At 36.1% G+C, this 16,025-nt stretch overlaps 1 protein-coding gene across 1 annotated transcript in view; it reads right to left on the bottom strand.

The window, feature by feature from the left end:
* The window catches only part of LOC125668888 (uncharacterized), a 68,646-nt gene that overhangs the window by 27,756 nt on the left and 24,865 nt on the right, over positions 1-16,025 (bottom strand). The window contains exons 2-9 of the mRNA XM_056162151.1: positions 11,949-12,298; positions 11,267-11,827; positions 8,381-8,941; positions 7,732-8,295; positions 4,624-5,190; positions 3,912-4,475; positions 3,227-3,790; positions 2,247-2,813 (exon numbers count right to left, since the gene is read on the bottom strand). Coding sequence (XP_056018126.1) covers positions 2,247-2,813; positions 3,227-3,790; positions 3,912-4,475; positions 4,624-5,190; positions 7,732-8,295; positions 8,381-8,941; positions 11,267-11,827; positions 11,949-12,298 — 4,298 coding nt within the window. The remainder of the gene's footprint in view (positions 1-2,246; positions 2,814-3,226; positions 3,791-3,911; positions 4,476-4,623; positions 5,191-7,731; positions 8,296-8,380; positions 8,942-11,266; positions 11,828-11,948; positions 12,299-16,025) is intronic.

Raw genomic sequence — 16,025 nt, 5'->3', positions numbered from 1 at the left:
ACAATGCACGCTTTACGTCGCCTGGCGGCATATTCCCCGCGTTAAATGAACAGGCGGATCCTATAGCTATCCTCACATCCCCCCCATTCATATTTAGATGTCACTGGGCGTTTAGCGCAAAAGGAATTTCATAAATGAAAAATATTTTGAATGAATTATAATTTATCGTACTAAACAGAATTCGGATTATCACATGGGACACGCCAATGACCATTTCATGTTTTGCTCGGTCCAACGGTCACACCGTATACATGTTATGAGAAAGGTATATCATTTTTAGAGATAACCCTTCCTGACAAAACTCCAATTGTTAATACATGAAGATAAGATGCAACCCTCTCGTCTTTTCATCTTTCTCTGTGTCATTGATTTTACCACAACGATTTATGTTTACCTCATCGGACTAGTGTAAATCCGTCCAAAACGTTTAAATTTTCCAATATTTAGTTAGCAATGAATATAAACTTGCAATATATCAATCTATTTTATATCTTGTTTAAAAAAAACACAGCCACCCTTCTACTTGACATAAAAAACTATATGGTTTTAAAAAGAATAATAATTTCAAATTACAAAATATGATTGTATGGAATAGATGTGCAAATTGATTGCGTTATTGGTCATATTATTGTTTGCAGTGTTGCGGATACGAAAAGAATGGTAACATGAGGTACATAATCAGCCCATAATACAAATAATTCAATGCTTCCTTTGTTTTCAATCTTCGATCAAACAAACAAATTAATTTTATATTCTGTATTCAGAATAATGATTCTGTATTGAGTGATATTTCTACAGTCCGCAAAATATATAATATTGATCTCTTGATGTGTCACCGAAATTCTTTCTTTTTTGATTGACCGTTTTCTCTGTGATCAATTCTAGAGAGGGGGAGTTAAATTGTAAGCCATTTCCGAGACCCATGTCTGTCAGTGAGAAGACCAAAACTTGACAAGTACTCTTAAAGAGGCATATGTGTTTACAAGACCTAGTTTTGTACGTTGAACAGTGTAGGAAGTGAAAGGAAGCTAAATAATATAAAGACAAAGACATTGCAAAAGTTGAATGATCTTTGGGGAACATGTTTTATTTAAAAACAGCAACAGTTACGTTCCTTGAAGCGTGAAAATGAGAGTAATCCCGATAGTGAAAATGAGAGTAATCCTGATAGTGAAAATGGCGATTGTACGAAAAATAAAACAAATTTTATCTATAGCTTCAAACCCATGGGTCAAAATTATGTTTTAAAGAGAAAACAACAATGTCTTAATTTAAGCCTAGTGAGATGTTCAACTTACACAAAAATGTATTTCTTCTTATATAGCTTGGTTCTATGTTCATAAGTGTCAACGATTGTTATTTAATAATTTTCAGATGGGTTTTATCAAGATTGAAGCTCATGGTGCTGACTGTGACATTTATATGGAATACTTCCTCTGATGACGTATGTAGCTCTGTGTTACCATGCGTCTGATATATATATATATATATATATATATATATATATATATATATATGAAACTATCTAACTAGGTTAGATTGGGTTCTGTGACAGAAGCTTGAAAATGTCTTGAAATGTTAGATTGGACCAACTTTGACCTCCAGTTAGCTAGATTACAGGAGTACGTCTTCACTACCAGTCATTGGTTAGATTGGGTTCTGTGACATAAACCTGAAGAATGTCTTGAAAGGTTAAATTTGGTTCTGGTTCTGTGACACAAGCTTGAAGGATTTCTTGTTTATTTCATTTGATTTTTGTATAGAAAATAAGAGTTTAGTTCAGTGCGGATATGTTGGTATATAGATATGATAGTATCTTTGAAAAAAACCCACCTATTTATAATCTAGCCAGTTGATGATGCTTACATCAATAGAAAAATAGCAAAACAGCAACATTATGCACGACATATCATCAAAATGATTTACTGAGAAGAAATTGTTCAGAAAGCTAGCCACGGTCTACAGCATCTAAAAATGTAATAAAGAGCAATCGTTTTAAACTGTTTGAATCTTGACACAAATCACACTACTCGCCCTTTTCTTTTGGCACTTAAGAATACAAGGCTATATTGCATTGACAGCAATATCTCACGCTGTAAAGGCAGATTAGCTGTAATGTGTTAGCATGCTGATGAAACACTTTATATAAAATTATAGAACAACACAATGTACCAAAAAACACCACATTAGAAAAAAGATTGAATACACATTGTAAGTGAAATAAAAAAAAAACTTATGCAAATTACCTTTATTCCTTCTATTGGCTCCAACATTTCCACTCCTGTTGAGTAGTTGACCGCGTTGATGTGGGAGCTGACTTGAGCAGTAATTATATAATCCCCGAACATCTGATACATGTGAGAGAATGATAATCCTGGATTGTTCAAACTGGCGTTGTCCGAGTCTAAGTAAATGGTCGAAAAATTCCCATCCCCAAACATTAAATGAATGCTTACGTCGCCCATAGGTGTGTGAGCATTTGAATCTAACCAGACGTCCACCTCAGTAATATTGTAGCTTGAAATAGTTTGTGGCTTGCTTATTGAAAATCCATTGACTCCATAATAGTAGAATACGATTGTTGCGTTGGATGCATTAGATACTGGACTCCTTGCCAAAACAGTGATATTAACTTCTCCGCTTCCAGATACATTGTGGATAACTGGGAATGTTCTAGTTCCATTCCCATGATGGTAAATTTCCGATTTCGACCTATTCCCAAATATCCACTCTGTTATAACTTCATGACCTCCAAAGAGAGTTGCCTGGATCTCTATTTCTTCGCCGACTTCTATATATTTTGGACAGATGAACTGTAATATTGTAAGCAAATCAAAATAAAATTCATTTCAAACTCCTGTCATGATCGGAATAACATTCATGAAAGGTGAAGATAACGAACAGTGATCAATCTCATAACTCCTATAAGCAATACAAAATAGAGAGTTGGGCAAACAATGAGTCCTGGATATACCAGAAGTGGGATCGGGTGCCTAGGATGAGTAAGCATCCCCTGTCGACCGGTAACACCTGTTGTGAGCCCTATATCTTGATCAGGTAAACGGAGTTATCCATAGTCAAAATCAGTGTGCCAAGAAAGGTCTAACAATCGGTATGAAACACGTCAGACAGCATTTGACCCAATGACATACAATAATTCATGATGTTGATCTATTCAATTTTATCTATAAAACTAATAAAAAATATAATTATATCTAATTGTTACCTCTATCCCAAAAATTGGTTCGAGAATTTTAATTCCCGTCCTTAAATTGATGGAGTTTATTTCTGACGTTAGTGTTATTACAGTGGAGTAGTTAGAGGCATCTACGTAATGATGGATGAAATGAAGTCCAGTTGTGATGAAAGAGGAATCACTTCCGTTGATTACACTTAAGTTTGTATTCCCATCACCAAAGTCAGTGACTATTGTTATAAGTCCCATAGGCAGGTCAGCAGAAGCATCCAAAGTTAGACTCACATTAGCCTCTTCTAAAGTTGAATAAATTCCATGAGAAACATTGAAACCGTTGACGGCATACAAATAGTATATAGTTGTGAAGTTAGAGGCCTGTGATACGTCATTAGTAGCGTTAACTGTCACTGATAAAAGACCGATTTCAGATACATTACAGCGAACTTGAAAATGTCTTGTTCCATTTCCCTCATGAAGGATGACAATAGGGGGCGCTGTTCCAATATACCACTCTGTTGTTACACGGAAGCCTCCAAACAGTGTTGCGTTTATGAATAACTCCTGTCCCACCTCTAGGAATTTTTCACATTCAAACTAAAAAAGTTAAAAATCTCATTTAACAGTATCATATACAAAATAGTAATACCAAAATCTTAAGTTTAAGCTCCAGTAAATAGAATTAAACTTTATATTGTAAATTTGATAGAAGTCTTACTTGAATTCCGAATATTGGTTCGATAACCTCAACTTCTGCAGTTACGTTTTCGATTCCTAGTGGAGAAGTGAGAGTTGCAGTGACAGTGTAATTGCCAGCATCTTCATACCGATGTAAAATGAGTAGATTTGGGTCGGTTGCCGTTGATGATAGCAATTCCAAACTTGAAATGTTTTTTGATTCATCTCCAAAATCAATGGTAATGTTAATCACCCCTTGTGGCACTTGCACGGTAGAAACTGTGTTGAGGTACAACTTAACGTCGGCTACTATAGAAGAGACAGTAGTGCTTAGGAATATTCCATTGATTCGGTGATAGAAATACGTTGTATAAGTAGATGTATCTTGCGAAACTAGATTGGTGGCTGTGACTGAAATAGGGATAACTCCCTTTTCAGTGATCATCCTAGTGATGTTAAAGTTCCGATGTCCCGTTCCTTCGTGCAGCAAAACTTCTGACAGGCTTGTTCCTATACTCCATGTGGTTGTGACGTTGTAACCGTCTGTCAAATTAGCCTCGATTACAAGCTCCTCGCCGACTTCATGGTAGAGTTTTGTCCAGAACTAAAATAATGTACTTTGCTTCATTTGTTTTTCTTACGAATTGGAAAGCAAAATCATTTCAATATGGAAATCAGATTAATTTAAACTCAGTTGTAATGTTTGCGTAAAAAGAAGCAATAGAAAAAGAAACCTTTCAGTGACAACTTACTGTAATGCTACGAATGGGTTCAACAATTTTGATTTCAGAGGTCAAATTGGAGGAATCAATTGGGGAAACTAGCGTTACCGTAATCACGTAAACGTCTTCACTATAGTATCGTTTTGGAAAGTTCAGTCCAGTTTCTCCCAGTTTTGAATCTGATGATGACACTTTTCCGGAAGTAGAATTGCCGTCTCCGAAATAGATTTTATAATTTATCCAGCCTTGTGGTAATGGACTTCCGACAGCCAGTTTCAAAACAATATCAACATCTTCATAAATCGTTCCAGGTGAGAAGTAGATACCGAAACCTTCGATTTTATGATAATTATAAATAGTTATGGAATCGTAAAAATTACTAACTAGATTACTAGCAATCACTTTGATAACGAGTTTTCCTTTTTGTTTATAACGACGACTGAGAGAATATACTCGAATTCCTTTCCCTGGATGAGATTTTTTAAATTGGTATCTTCTATTTATATACCACTTGGTTTTTACATCAAAGCCATTGTTTATAGTGACATTTATAATGATATCGTGTCCAATATAGTGGTTTTCTGGATAACACAACACCTATAAAGACAATCAAACACATCTAACACATGTATGACATCAAAAGAGTAGGTTCCACTTAACTAAATCACACATTCACAAACTCGGGGATACAATACCAATTAGAGGAAACAACATTTACAATCGTCAACAGTATACAGGGTCTAAGGACTTAGGGAATTATTCTTAAATAAACATTTCTTGCTAACTTTATTTATTTCAACTGTTGGCCTTTGTTTTATAATGTAAAACTTATACGGTACCAATTTTGATGCACCAGATGCGCATTTCGACAAATAATGTCTTTTCAGAGATGCTCAACCGAAATGTTTGAAATCCGAAATAACAATGGAGTTTTAGAGCTATTATAGGGAAAACAGTGTGCCAAAAAAAGTGGAGTCAAATTCGTCTAAGGATAAGAGCTATGCGTGACGCAGAAAATCCTTAATTTTGGAAAGAATTTCTAAATTTTATAACAGCAATTAAATATACATCTGTATTTTCAAGCTAATAACGAAGTTACTTAGCTACTGGGCTGTAGAGATTCTCATGGAGCTACAAGTTTTATGCATATATAAGGAGAATGAAAATTAGATTTTGGACATGCAATGAGAACATTTTAGCGGCATTGTCCATATTTAATAAAGTACTTTGGAAAATATCAAAAATCACTATAGAATGGGATATTCCGTTCAGAATGCTTGACTATCATAGCCCCAAATATTTTTCAAAAAATGTTCAGGGACGTTCGCTGCATTAATCATTCAGATTTCTATAACATATATTTCTAAATTCCCAATAGCTGATCGCCCTAGTTCGATCAGTTCTAACATATAACACTCTCGCAACATGTGCAAGTATTGCTGGTACATTTGTAAGTACAGTGTACATTGCAGACTGAATTTCATATACTTTATTATCAACGAAACGTTATTACTTCGTTTAATTCTATAACAGTTTCACACACCTTTTCTATGATATTCAGTCATTTGGAGTACATAGTATGAAAAGGAAAACGTGAAGATAAAGAACAGTGATCAATCTCATAACCCCTGTAAGGAATACAAATTGATTCCACAATTGTATTTAAATTCAGTTGAAAGGTGATAATGAACAGCGATCAATCTCATAACTTTTATAGGAAACACAAAATAGAGAGTTAGGCAAATACGCAGCCTAGATATACTAGGGATGAGATAAGGTGCCTAGGAGGCGTAAGTATTTCCTATTGACCAGTCACACTCAACATGAGCCCTATATCTTAATCAGGTAAACGGATTGCTAACATGAATGTTTTCTTTAAAAAAAACCAGAACGCAGTTTTGGACATATAATTCTTTCATCACATAAGTGTTTTATTTTTGTTTATTAGTTGCACGCTCTTTTGAGAGTTTAAAACTCATATCAAGACAACACAAGTTCTAGATGAAGAACCACAAATTCAGATCCATGCATGACGCCAAGAGTCGAATCACCGACGGTTCTTTATCTTACAAACGCCTGTTGCAACAGTGTTCGCGGTGTTTAAGGTATCTTCCGAAAGACCCGTGACTCTCACTTAAAAATATAGAAAGTTTGGTGAAGGAGCAATCATTATCTATTTCAAGCCTTGTGATTGGGAAGTGGGACTTGAATCCACAACCGTCCGTTCACCATTGAGTCAGAGCAACCGGTTCTATCACACAAGTGCATTGGAAAGATAAATCTATAACATAAACATTAAGTTCGTCCATGTCTGCGCTCAAATTTCTCCAAATCAATAAATCCTACACTCCATCATTTTGATCATATTGGAAATAACAACAGGGTTGTTTCAGGGTTCTTACACAAAATCCTAGTTAATTTTAAACAAACGTAGAGGAGTCGTTATCATCTATACTTGGTAGTCCTTCCGCAACTTTACCTTTGTCAACTAACTAATCTTACGGAAATCCTATTATACTTCAGGAAATGAATTCAGAAAGAGGTACACCGCCAGCTAATGTCCCCGTGGTCAGTTACGACAAACTGTAGAAACTTTTTAAAGAAATCGACAATGTATCTCTAGGGTAGATAAGTTGTGTTAAGAATCAGAACTCCATTTCAAAATTAACGTGTTCTCAAATATCCCACCCCTTCTGCATATCCCCACAGATGTACATGTTATAATATAATTATAATATTAACAGTGTTATAAGAAAATAGGTTGAGAGCAAGACTGAATATGTCTTATACATTCTAATGTTACATGATGTTAAGCAGTTCGCGATAAAAAATAATTTGAGGTAAAGTGTGTTGTAATGGAACTCGAAGAAGTGTCAGTTTTATCTATATGATAAAGTCTAACAAGATAGCAATCTTTTGAATATATCGGGAGCACAACATGTAAGGGATTTAAAGTTAGGGAATTAGAGGTTTAAGAGCACAATATCTACAGACAATCACGCTCAAAGAACACAATGACAGGGAATCCATATACATGACGGGGTTACAGTTTTCCATATATTGATGATCAAGTTGGCTATTTCATAAAGGATTTATAGAGTACATATCTAATGTTTAATCTATCTAGCTAAATCTTACCGATATATTTTCAATGGGCTCCACTATGGATATTATAGCAGTAAGCGACTTGGAATCAATATTGGACATAATATTAGCAACTACATTGTGAGATCCCTCTGTTGTGTAGTGATGGGTGAAGAGGAGTCCCGGATTGAGGAAAGAAGGGTCACTAGCAGAAAGATTAAGAGAAGTCAAGTTCCCATCACCAAATTGCAAAACAATTGAAATATTTCCTTGTGGAAGATCTGCCGAGCTTGCCCTTTTCAAGTAAATGCTTGCATTCTTGTAAATCGTTGATGGACCAACTACAAGACTGAATCCGTTGATGGAATATAAGTAAGAGCTCAAGATAGAGGTTGATTCCTCGGACACTGCGTTGTTGGCGAGGGCAGTGATGTTTAAATCACCAGCTGTTGTAGGGAGTAAATCGACCGAGGATATTCTTGTGCCCTTTCCTGCATGAAAGCTGGTTTGTAATGGTTGATCATTTACAAACCATCTGATGATTATATTGTACCCATTGGTAAGATTGACTGTAACGACCACGGGTAATCCAAACGTCTGGAATGTGGCACACGATATCTGAAGGGAAGTCACCAGAATCATTATAAAGGAATACATTATTTGTATTTTACTATGCTTTTATTACTCAAGTTGAGTCACATACCTGAATAGTTGTAATTGGTTCCATTATTTGGACGGTGTTGTTGTACGTCTTTGTGTCAATGGGTGAATTCACCTTTGCTTCAACAGTGTAATTCCCTTCTAAATTGTACTGATGGGTGAAAGTTACTCCAGTGGTTATAAGAGTGGCATTTTCCGACGAAATATTTACCACCTCCGATGACGTCGAATCACCAAAGTTTAAGCGAATTGACAGTTGTCCCTGTGGTCGCAAAGCTGTATCAACCATTCTGAGGATGATATTTACGTCTGTGTTTAAGGTTGCTTCATCTCCAGAAACAGACATTCCGTTGATTTCATATAGATTTTTAAATGTGAGATTATGAAATACCTTGGAGAGAGGGTTAGATGCCACAGTCGCAACGTGAACAGTCCCTATCAAATTTATCGTCAAATTTTCTACGTAAAAGCCACTACTCGCATAACTCGTTTGAAGGGTGAATACATCGTCGACATACCATTTCACATCGATATCAGAACCGTTTTGAACAGTAACATTAAATGCAACAGGAACTCCAATTTTCTGGTGCGACAAACAATCAACCTATCCAATATTCAATGTACAAATATTACAATTAATAATATGAACACATATGATTAATAATGAAAGCGATTTCATAATTCAAAAGTTATGATGATTATGAAGCACATATTAAATTGATGTATTTTACAATACTTTTATAACTGTGTCGATATCATTCAAGGTCAGTCACATACCTGAATAGCTGTTATTATTTCCATTATTCGGACGATGGATTTGTACGTCTTTGTTTCTATGGGCGACGTCACATGTGCTTCGACAGTATAATTCCCTTTTGAATTGTATTGATGGGTGAAAATTACTCCAGTGGTTATAAGAGTGGCATTTTCCGACGAAATATTTACCACCTCCGATGACGTCGAATCACCAAAGTCTAAGCGAATTGACAGTTGTCCCTGTGGTTGCAAAGCTGTATCAACCATTCTGAGGATGATATTTACGTCTGTGTTTAAGGTTGCTTCATCTCCAGAAACAGACATTCCGTTGATTTCGTATAGATTTTTAAATGTGAGATTATGAAATACCTTGGAGAGAGGGTTAGATGCCACAGTCGCAACATGAACAGTCCCTATCAAATTTATCATCAAATTTTCTACGTAAAAGCCACTACTCGCATAACTAGTTTGAAGGGTGAATACATCGTCGACATACCATTTCACATCGATATCAGAACCGTTTTGAACAGTAACATTAAATGCAACAGGAACTCCAATTTTCTGGTGCGACAAACAATCAACCTATCCAATATTCAATGTACAAATATTACAATTAATAATATGAACACATATGATTAATAATGAAAGCGATTTCATAATTCAAAAGTTATGATGATTATGAAGCACATATTAAATTGATGTATTTTACAATACTTTTATAACTGTGTCGATATCATTCAAGGTCAGTCACATACCTGAATAGCTGTTATTATTTCCATTATTCGGACGATGGATTTGTACGTCTTTGTTTCTATGGGCGACGTCACATGTGCTTCGACAGTATAATTCCCTTTTGAATTGTATTGATGGGTGAAAATTACTCCAGTGGTTATAAGAGTGGCATTTTCCGACGAAATATTTACCACCTCCGATGACGTCGAATCACCAAAGTTTAAGCGAATTGACAGTTGTCCCTGTGGTTGCAAAGCTGTATCAACCATTCTGAGGATGATATTTACGTCTGTGTTTAAGGTTGCTTCATCTCCAGAAACAGACATTCCGTTGATTTCGTATAGATTTTTAAATGTGAGATTATGAAATACCTTGGAGAGAGGGTTAGATGCCACAGTCGCAACATGAACAGTCCCTATCAAATTTATCATCAAATTTTCTACGTAAAAGCCACTACTCGCATAACTAGTTTGAAGGGTGAATACATCGTTGACATACCATTTCACATCGATATCAGAACCGTTTTGAACAGTAACATTAAATGCAACAGGAACTCCAATTTTCTGGTGCGACAAACAATCAACCTATCCAATATTCAATGTACAAATATTACAATTAATAATATGAACACATATGATTAATAATGAAAGCGATTTCATAATTCAAAAGTTATGATGATTATGAAGCACATATTAAATTGATGTATTTTACAATACTTTTATAACTGTGTCGATATCATTCAAGGTCAGTCACATACCTGAATAGCTGTTATTATTTCCATTATTCGGACGATGGATTTGTACGTCTTTGTTTCTATGGGCGACGTCACATGTGCTTCGACAGTATAATTCCCTTTTGAATTGTATTGATGGGTGAAAATTACTCCAGTGGTTATAAGAGTGGCATTTTCCGACGAAATATTTACCACCTCCGATGACGTCGAATCACCAAAGTTTAAGCGAATTGACAGTTGTCCCTGTGGTCGCAAAGCTGTATCAACCATTCTGAGGATGATATTTACGTCTGTGTTTAAGGTTGCTTCATCTCCAGAAACAGAAATTCCGTTGATTTCGTATAGATTGTTGAAATTGAGATTATAAGATACCTCGGAGACAGGATTAGAAGCCACAGTCGCAACATGAACAGTCCCTGTCAAATTTATCATCAAATTTTCTACGTAAAAGCCACTACTCGCATAACTAGTTTGAAGGGTGAATACATCGTTGACATACCATTTCACATCGATATCAGAACCTGTTGGAATCGTAACATTAAATACAACAGCAGCTCCCATTCTCTGGTGCGACAAACAACCAACCTATTCAATATTCAATGTACAAATATTACAATTAATAATATGAACACATATTTTTAAAAACTGGGGAAAAAATTCGAAATTCAGAAAGTATGATGATAATGATGCTGAATGTGAGATTTTCACCTGAATAGGAGATATTTTCTCATAAATACTAATGGTTGCTGGATAGGTCTTGGAATCAACATTTGAGAGTATCTTCACTGAAACCGTATACGTCCCAACAGAGGAGAACCGATTTGTAAAATGTAACCCGGATTGCAGTGATGGATCTGTTGAGGATAAGTTACGGGTGTCGAAATTTCCATCTCCGTATGACATATTTATAGACAATGCTCCCTGTGGAAGAGAGGCCCCTGACACGACCTTCACAGTTATGACAGAGTCACTGTCCAATGTGCCCGGAGTTCCAGAAACGTTGAAGCCATTGATATGATAATAATTATACACTACTACCGACGTGGCTGCGCTAGACACTGAATTGGAAACATTTACCGTTATGTTGACTTGGCCAGTTGATGTTAAAGTGATAGATTGTTGAAGCTGCCTCATTCCATTTCCACTATCAGATGTAATCATGTTTTGTTGTCCATTTTCATACCACACAATTCTGAGGTTGGAGCCTGAATTCAAACTTATCGTTCCAATCGCTGCCACTCCCATCTTTTGGAAACTACTACATGAGACCTAAAACGAACAAAGCATGAAACTATTAGCGATTCGCAATAAATAATAATCATATATTTATTTTAAAAATAATTTATTTTGATTTCATTTCATCTCATTTTCTATTTCACTGAAACAAAACCTGTAAGTTCGTGATCTGCTCTTCATACGCCACTGCTATGTCCACGTTGTAGGTATCTGAGGGGGAAGAGAACAGAGAAAATCTGCAGGAGTAATCTCCAAACCCATGTGCATGGAACAGTGTCGAGGTCAATGTAAACGTTATGCTTTTGGTGTTATCATTTATTACTGCAGTTGACGTATCAACCGCAGTGAAGGATATGATTTCAGCTTGAAAGGTAACATTTATCGAATTTGATGATACATTAGATGATGAAAAGTCGAAGTTAAAGTCGAGTTGAATGCTTGTTCCTGGGACAAGTTGATAGGTTGAACCACTCGAGGTCAGTGCAAAGGAGCTCAGTTCTTGTCCTAAAATAACAAAACATTCATTTTCAAATTCATTATCTTCTGTTGCTTAAAATACCTTCCTCAAGTCTAATTTTCATTATCTCGATCTCGAACAACAGTTGAGTTGACTGCTGACTTTAAAGCGAGACTGTTGAAACCCCTGAACCATAACCTGTTTGTCAGTCCATCTGAATATCCTCCAAACCGATTAATCTAACTTATCTCCATATGGCAGATAAATGATGCGAGATAGACAAGTTGAATGAATTTCCGACAATAATCTTCAACATTATTTATGCATGTTTGAAAATCGCGAAAATGGAGATAAAATGACAATTACACTTTAGTTCAAATTTGCAAATATTCACATCATGCTAATATAGTATTTGTGGATCCAATTAGTGAATATTTACCTGGCACAGAGAAAAAATAAAGGTGAGCGTGAGCTCTCCCCCATGTAAATATTGTCAGAAAAATGTTTATAAACATATCAAATGTGCGTCTCAGCACAAAACAAAAATATATTTTTCAGCTGTTTCCCTTTCTCGTCATCAAATGAATCCTGAAAATAAACAAGAGGTACTGTGAGCAATGCTCATTAAGAATACCCCCGCTTACCCCAATCTCCCAAAGAGTGTTGTTAATAGGTATAGATTACCTCTTTCCTAAGTGTAAACATATGATATGCCTTTGTAGTAGAAAATGGAAGATACAGTCCGAAAACAAATTCATGGTATGAACCAATAATTTTGACCTTGAGATCAAAGGTCAAGGTCATAAAGAGGTCATGAATGTACATGACACATAGTCTCATGGTGATACACCAATGTCTTATGGTATGACTATGTCAGAACCCTATAAGTCAAATTCAAGGTCATATAGAGGTCATGAAGGTAACCGACACATCGTCTCATGGTGATACACTCATGTGTCAAATATAGTATGCCTATGTCAAAGAACAAAGAAGTAATGGTCCTGACACGAACCCATTGTAAAAACCTTTAATTTTGATCTTGAGGTCAAGGGTCAAGGTCATATAGAGCTCATGAAGGTACTCGACACATCGTCTCATGGTGATCCACCTGTGTGCCAAATATGGTATGCCTAAGTCAAAGAACAAAGAAGTTATGGCCCGGACACGAATCTGCACAAACAGACAGACGGACGGACTGACAGACAGAGTGATTCCTATATACCCCCAGAACTTCGTTCGGGAGGTATAACAACATACAACTTGTTAAAACTCAAAAGGCCATCCGATTCCCTCATCGTCAAAGCTACCTTTCCTAAACAGTACTTTGTAAGTAATAAAATCTTTAATGGTACTGACACTCCACACACTTTTTCGATAGATTAGTAGACCTAGTAAGAATGATTGGAATGAAGAATTGAATGGACTTTTTGATTTTTTTTACACCGTCGTACATATGCACCGTGTATATTAAAGATGACGTCATACACTTACTGGATATTGTTTATTAATGCTTATTAATTATCTTTCCAAATTGTAAAGAAATCATTTACCCTTCAATTTCTTTAATAATACGCTTCAAAAAAGTACTTCATAATCTATTCACTTTCGCAAATATTTTCGATTACTTCACACAACTGATAAAGCTATTGAAATCTTTATGAGTAATTAAATATGTCATACAATGCAGTGTCTGAGCACTGATTCATCACCATTCAGAAAGTTGCTTAACTCCCCTAAGAGATGGCGACGGAATTTCATGTTTGGGGTAATTAATCTCATTACTCGTAATTCTATTCCAGAAAATATGCACGTGTTTATCAGTGAATAAGGAGAACAAAAGATGTAGTTTAATATTTTTCAACGCAAAACTAACAACTCAACTTCTGTTGAAACCCCTGTAACATCGACTTGTTTGTTAGTAGCTTGCCTGCATTTAAACTGATCATACGCAGAACAAGCTCTTCCATATCGAATCAGTCAAGGGACATTAACATATTACGCCACAGTCGATAATGTTATACTCCTACAGACACGTCGACAGATTTAGATGAGGTGATAAAATTTGGACCGATGCACACCGACAAAATGAGGTTTTCTACCATGTCAATAGACCTCCGTTCTTATGGTCTTATCCAAAATGTGGCGTTTGGATCAAGACCTCAATAAGCGAGTGTAGAGCCTACAAAATTGCCGCAAAAATTGTGTATCACACAACGAAATGAAAGATACACCCAAAAACTTAATTCTCACATTGTTTCTCACAACCTAGCGAAGAAGTGAGATATCAGGAATATCAGCTCCCATCAGAAACCTACGAACGTTATAGGTTGGTTGATTGTGTATTGTTTAACGTTCCTCTCAATTTTTTTTTCACTCATATGGAGATGTCAATATCGCAGGTGAAGGGCTGCAAAATTTAGGCTTATGCTCGGCGCTTACAGCCTTTGTATAGATGGATCGTTATCGTGCCACACCTGCTGTGACACGGGACCTCGGATTTTTGCAGTCTCATCCGAATGTCCACCCCCATTTAGTCGCCTCTTACGACGGGCAAGGGGTACTGAGAAACCAATTCTAACCCGGACCCCCACCGGGCGCAGCTACGAAGGTTAAGAATAACCATATAAGGTAAAAACAATTAAGAGTTCATAATATGCATTTCAGCGATAATTGATATTAAATATATTCATTTTGGTTACAGGAACTGGTATTCTCCTCAACAGAAATGATCTTCTATTGATTGCGTCTCTGATCAATACTTTTCACTTTAACATTTCACAATTTCCATATGCTTAAAATCTCTGAAATCATGGTCTGGTGAGTCTGCTATTGTTGTAAATAGGAGAACCCAACCATCCAGTCCTGGGTATCAGAAATGCCGTACGGCTTTCTGATGAGTGGACGTCCTGTATAGGAAAGAGAACGTCGAATCGATCAAATAACAATTCAACCAAGAACTAGTCCAAATATCAGTGTAAAATTCCCTTTATACGACAGTCCTTGAGCCTTCGGAGAGTATTGATATGCACTGAGGTGATCAACCCACTTAGTGTATTGACCTCATTAAAGATGTCATTATGGACGCTATTTGTCAATTTTGTAATGACTATTATGATCATATGAACTCACTTTGAACAAAGCATCATATTGTATAAAGTATACAGGTTTCAAATCAGAAATCCATACCAGCTACTAGATAGTATAAAGCATAAATTGCCAGAAAGATGGTCAAAAATATTGTGGAAAGGTCTTAACAAGTAGATGTCAGAATGGATTGGGCGTGGCTTTACACCTGATGAAGAGATCAATCATATAACTCCTATAAAATAATGCAGAATAAAGAGTTGGGCAAACACGGACCCCCAATCAATAAGGGTCATCTACTCCTTATGATGTATCAGTGTACCAAGTTTGGTGTCAATCAAGCAAATAATTTTAAAAATATAGAACACAATATATTACTATGTTCAGTTTAACCATTGACCTTTGACCATGTGACCTCAAAATCAAGAGGGGTCATCTTCTCCTAAAGATGTACCAGTTTACCAAGTTTAATATGTCAAGCAAAGGGCTCTTTAAACATTGAGTGGTCAGTATATTTCTATAACCAGTTTGACCCTTGTACTTTGACCATGTGACCACAAAATCAATAGGGGTCATCTACTCCTTGGGATGTACCAGTGTACCAAGTTTGATGTCTGTCAAGGAAAGGAAGGGTTCTCAAGATATTGAGCGGACAGTATATTCCTATGTCCAGAGTAGATTGACCTTTGA

This window comes from Ostrea edulis, chromosome 4 (assembly GCF_947568905.1).
Source record: "Ostrea edulis chromosome 4, xbOstEdul1.1, whole genome shotgun sequence".
Taxonomy (NCBI): Eukaryota; Metazoa; Mollusca; class Bivalvia; order Ostreida; family Ostreidae; genus Ostrea; species Ostrea edulis.
The sequence above is the reverse complement of the archived record's forward strand: the minus strand, read 5'-3'. Positions and strand labels throughout refer to the sequence as shown.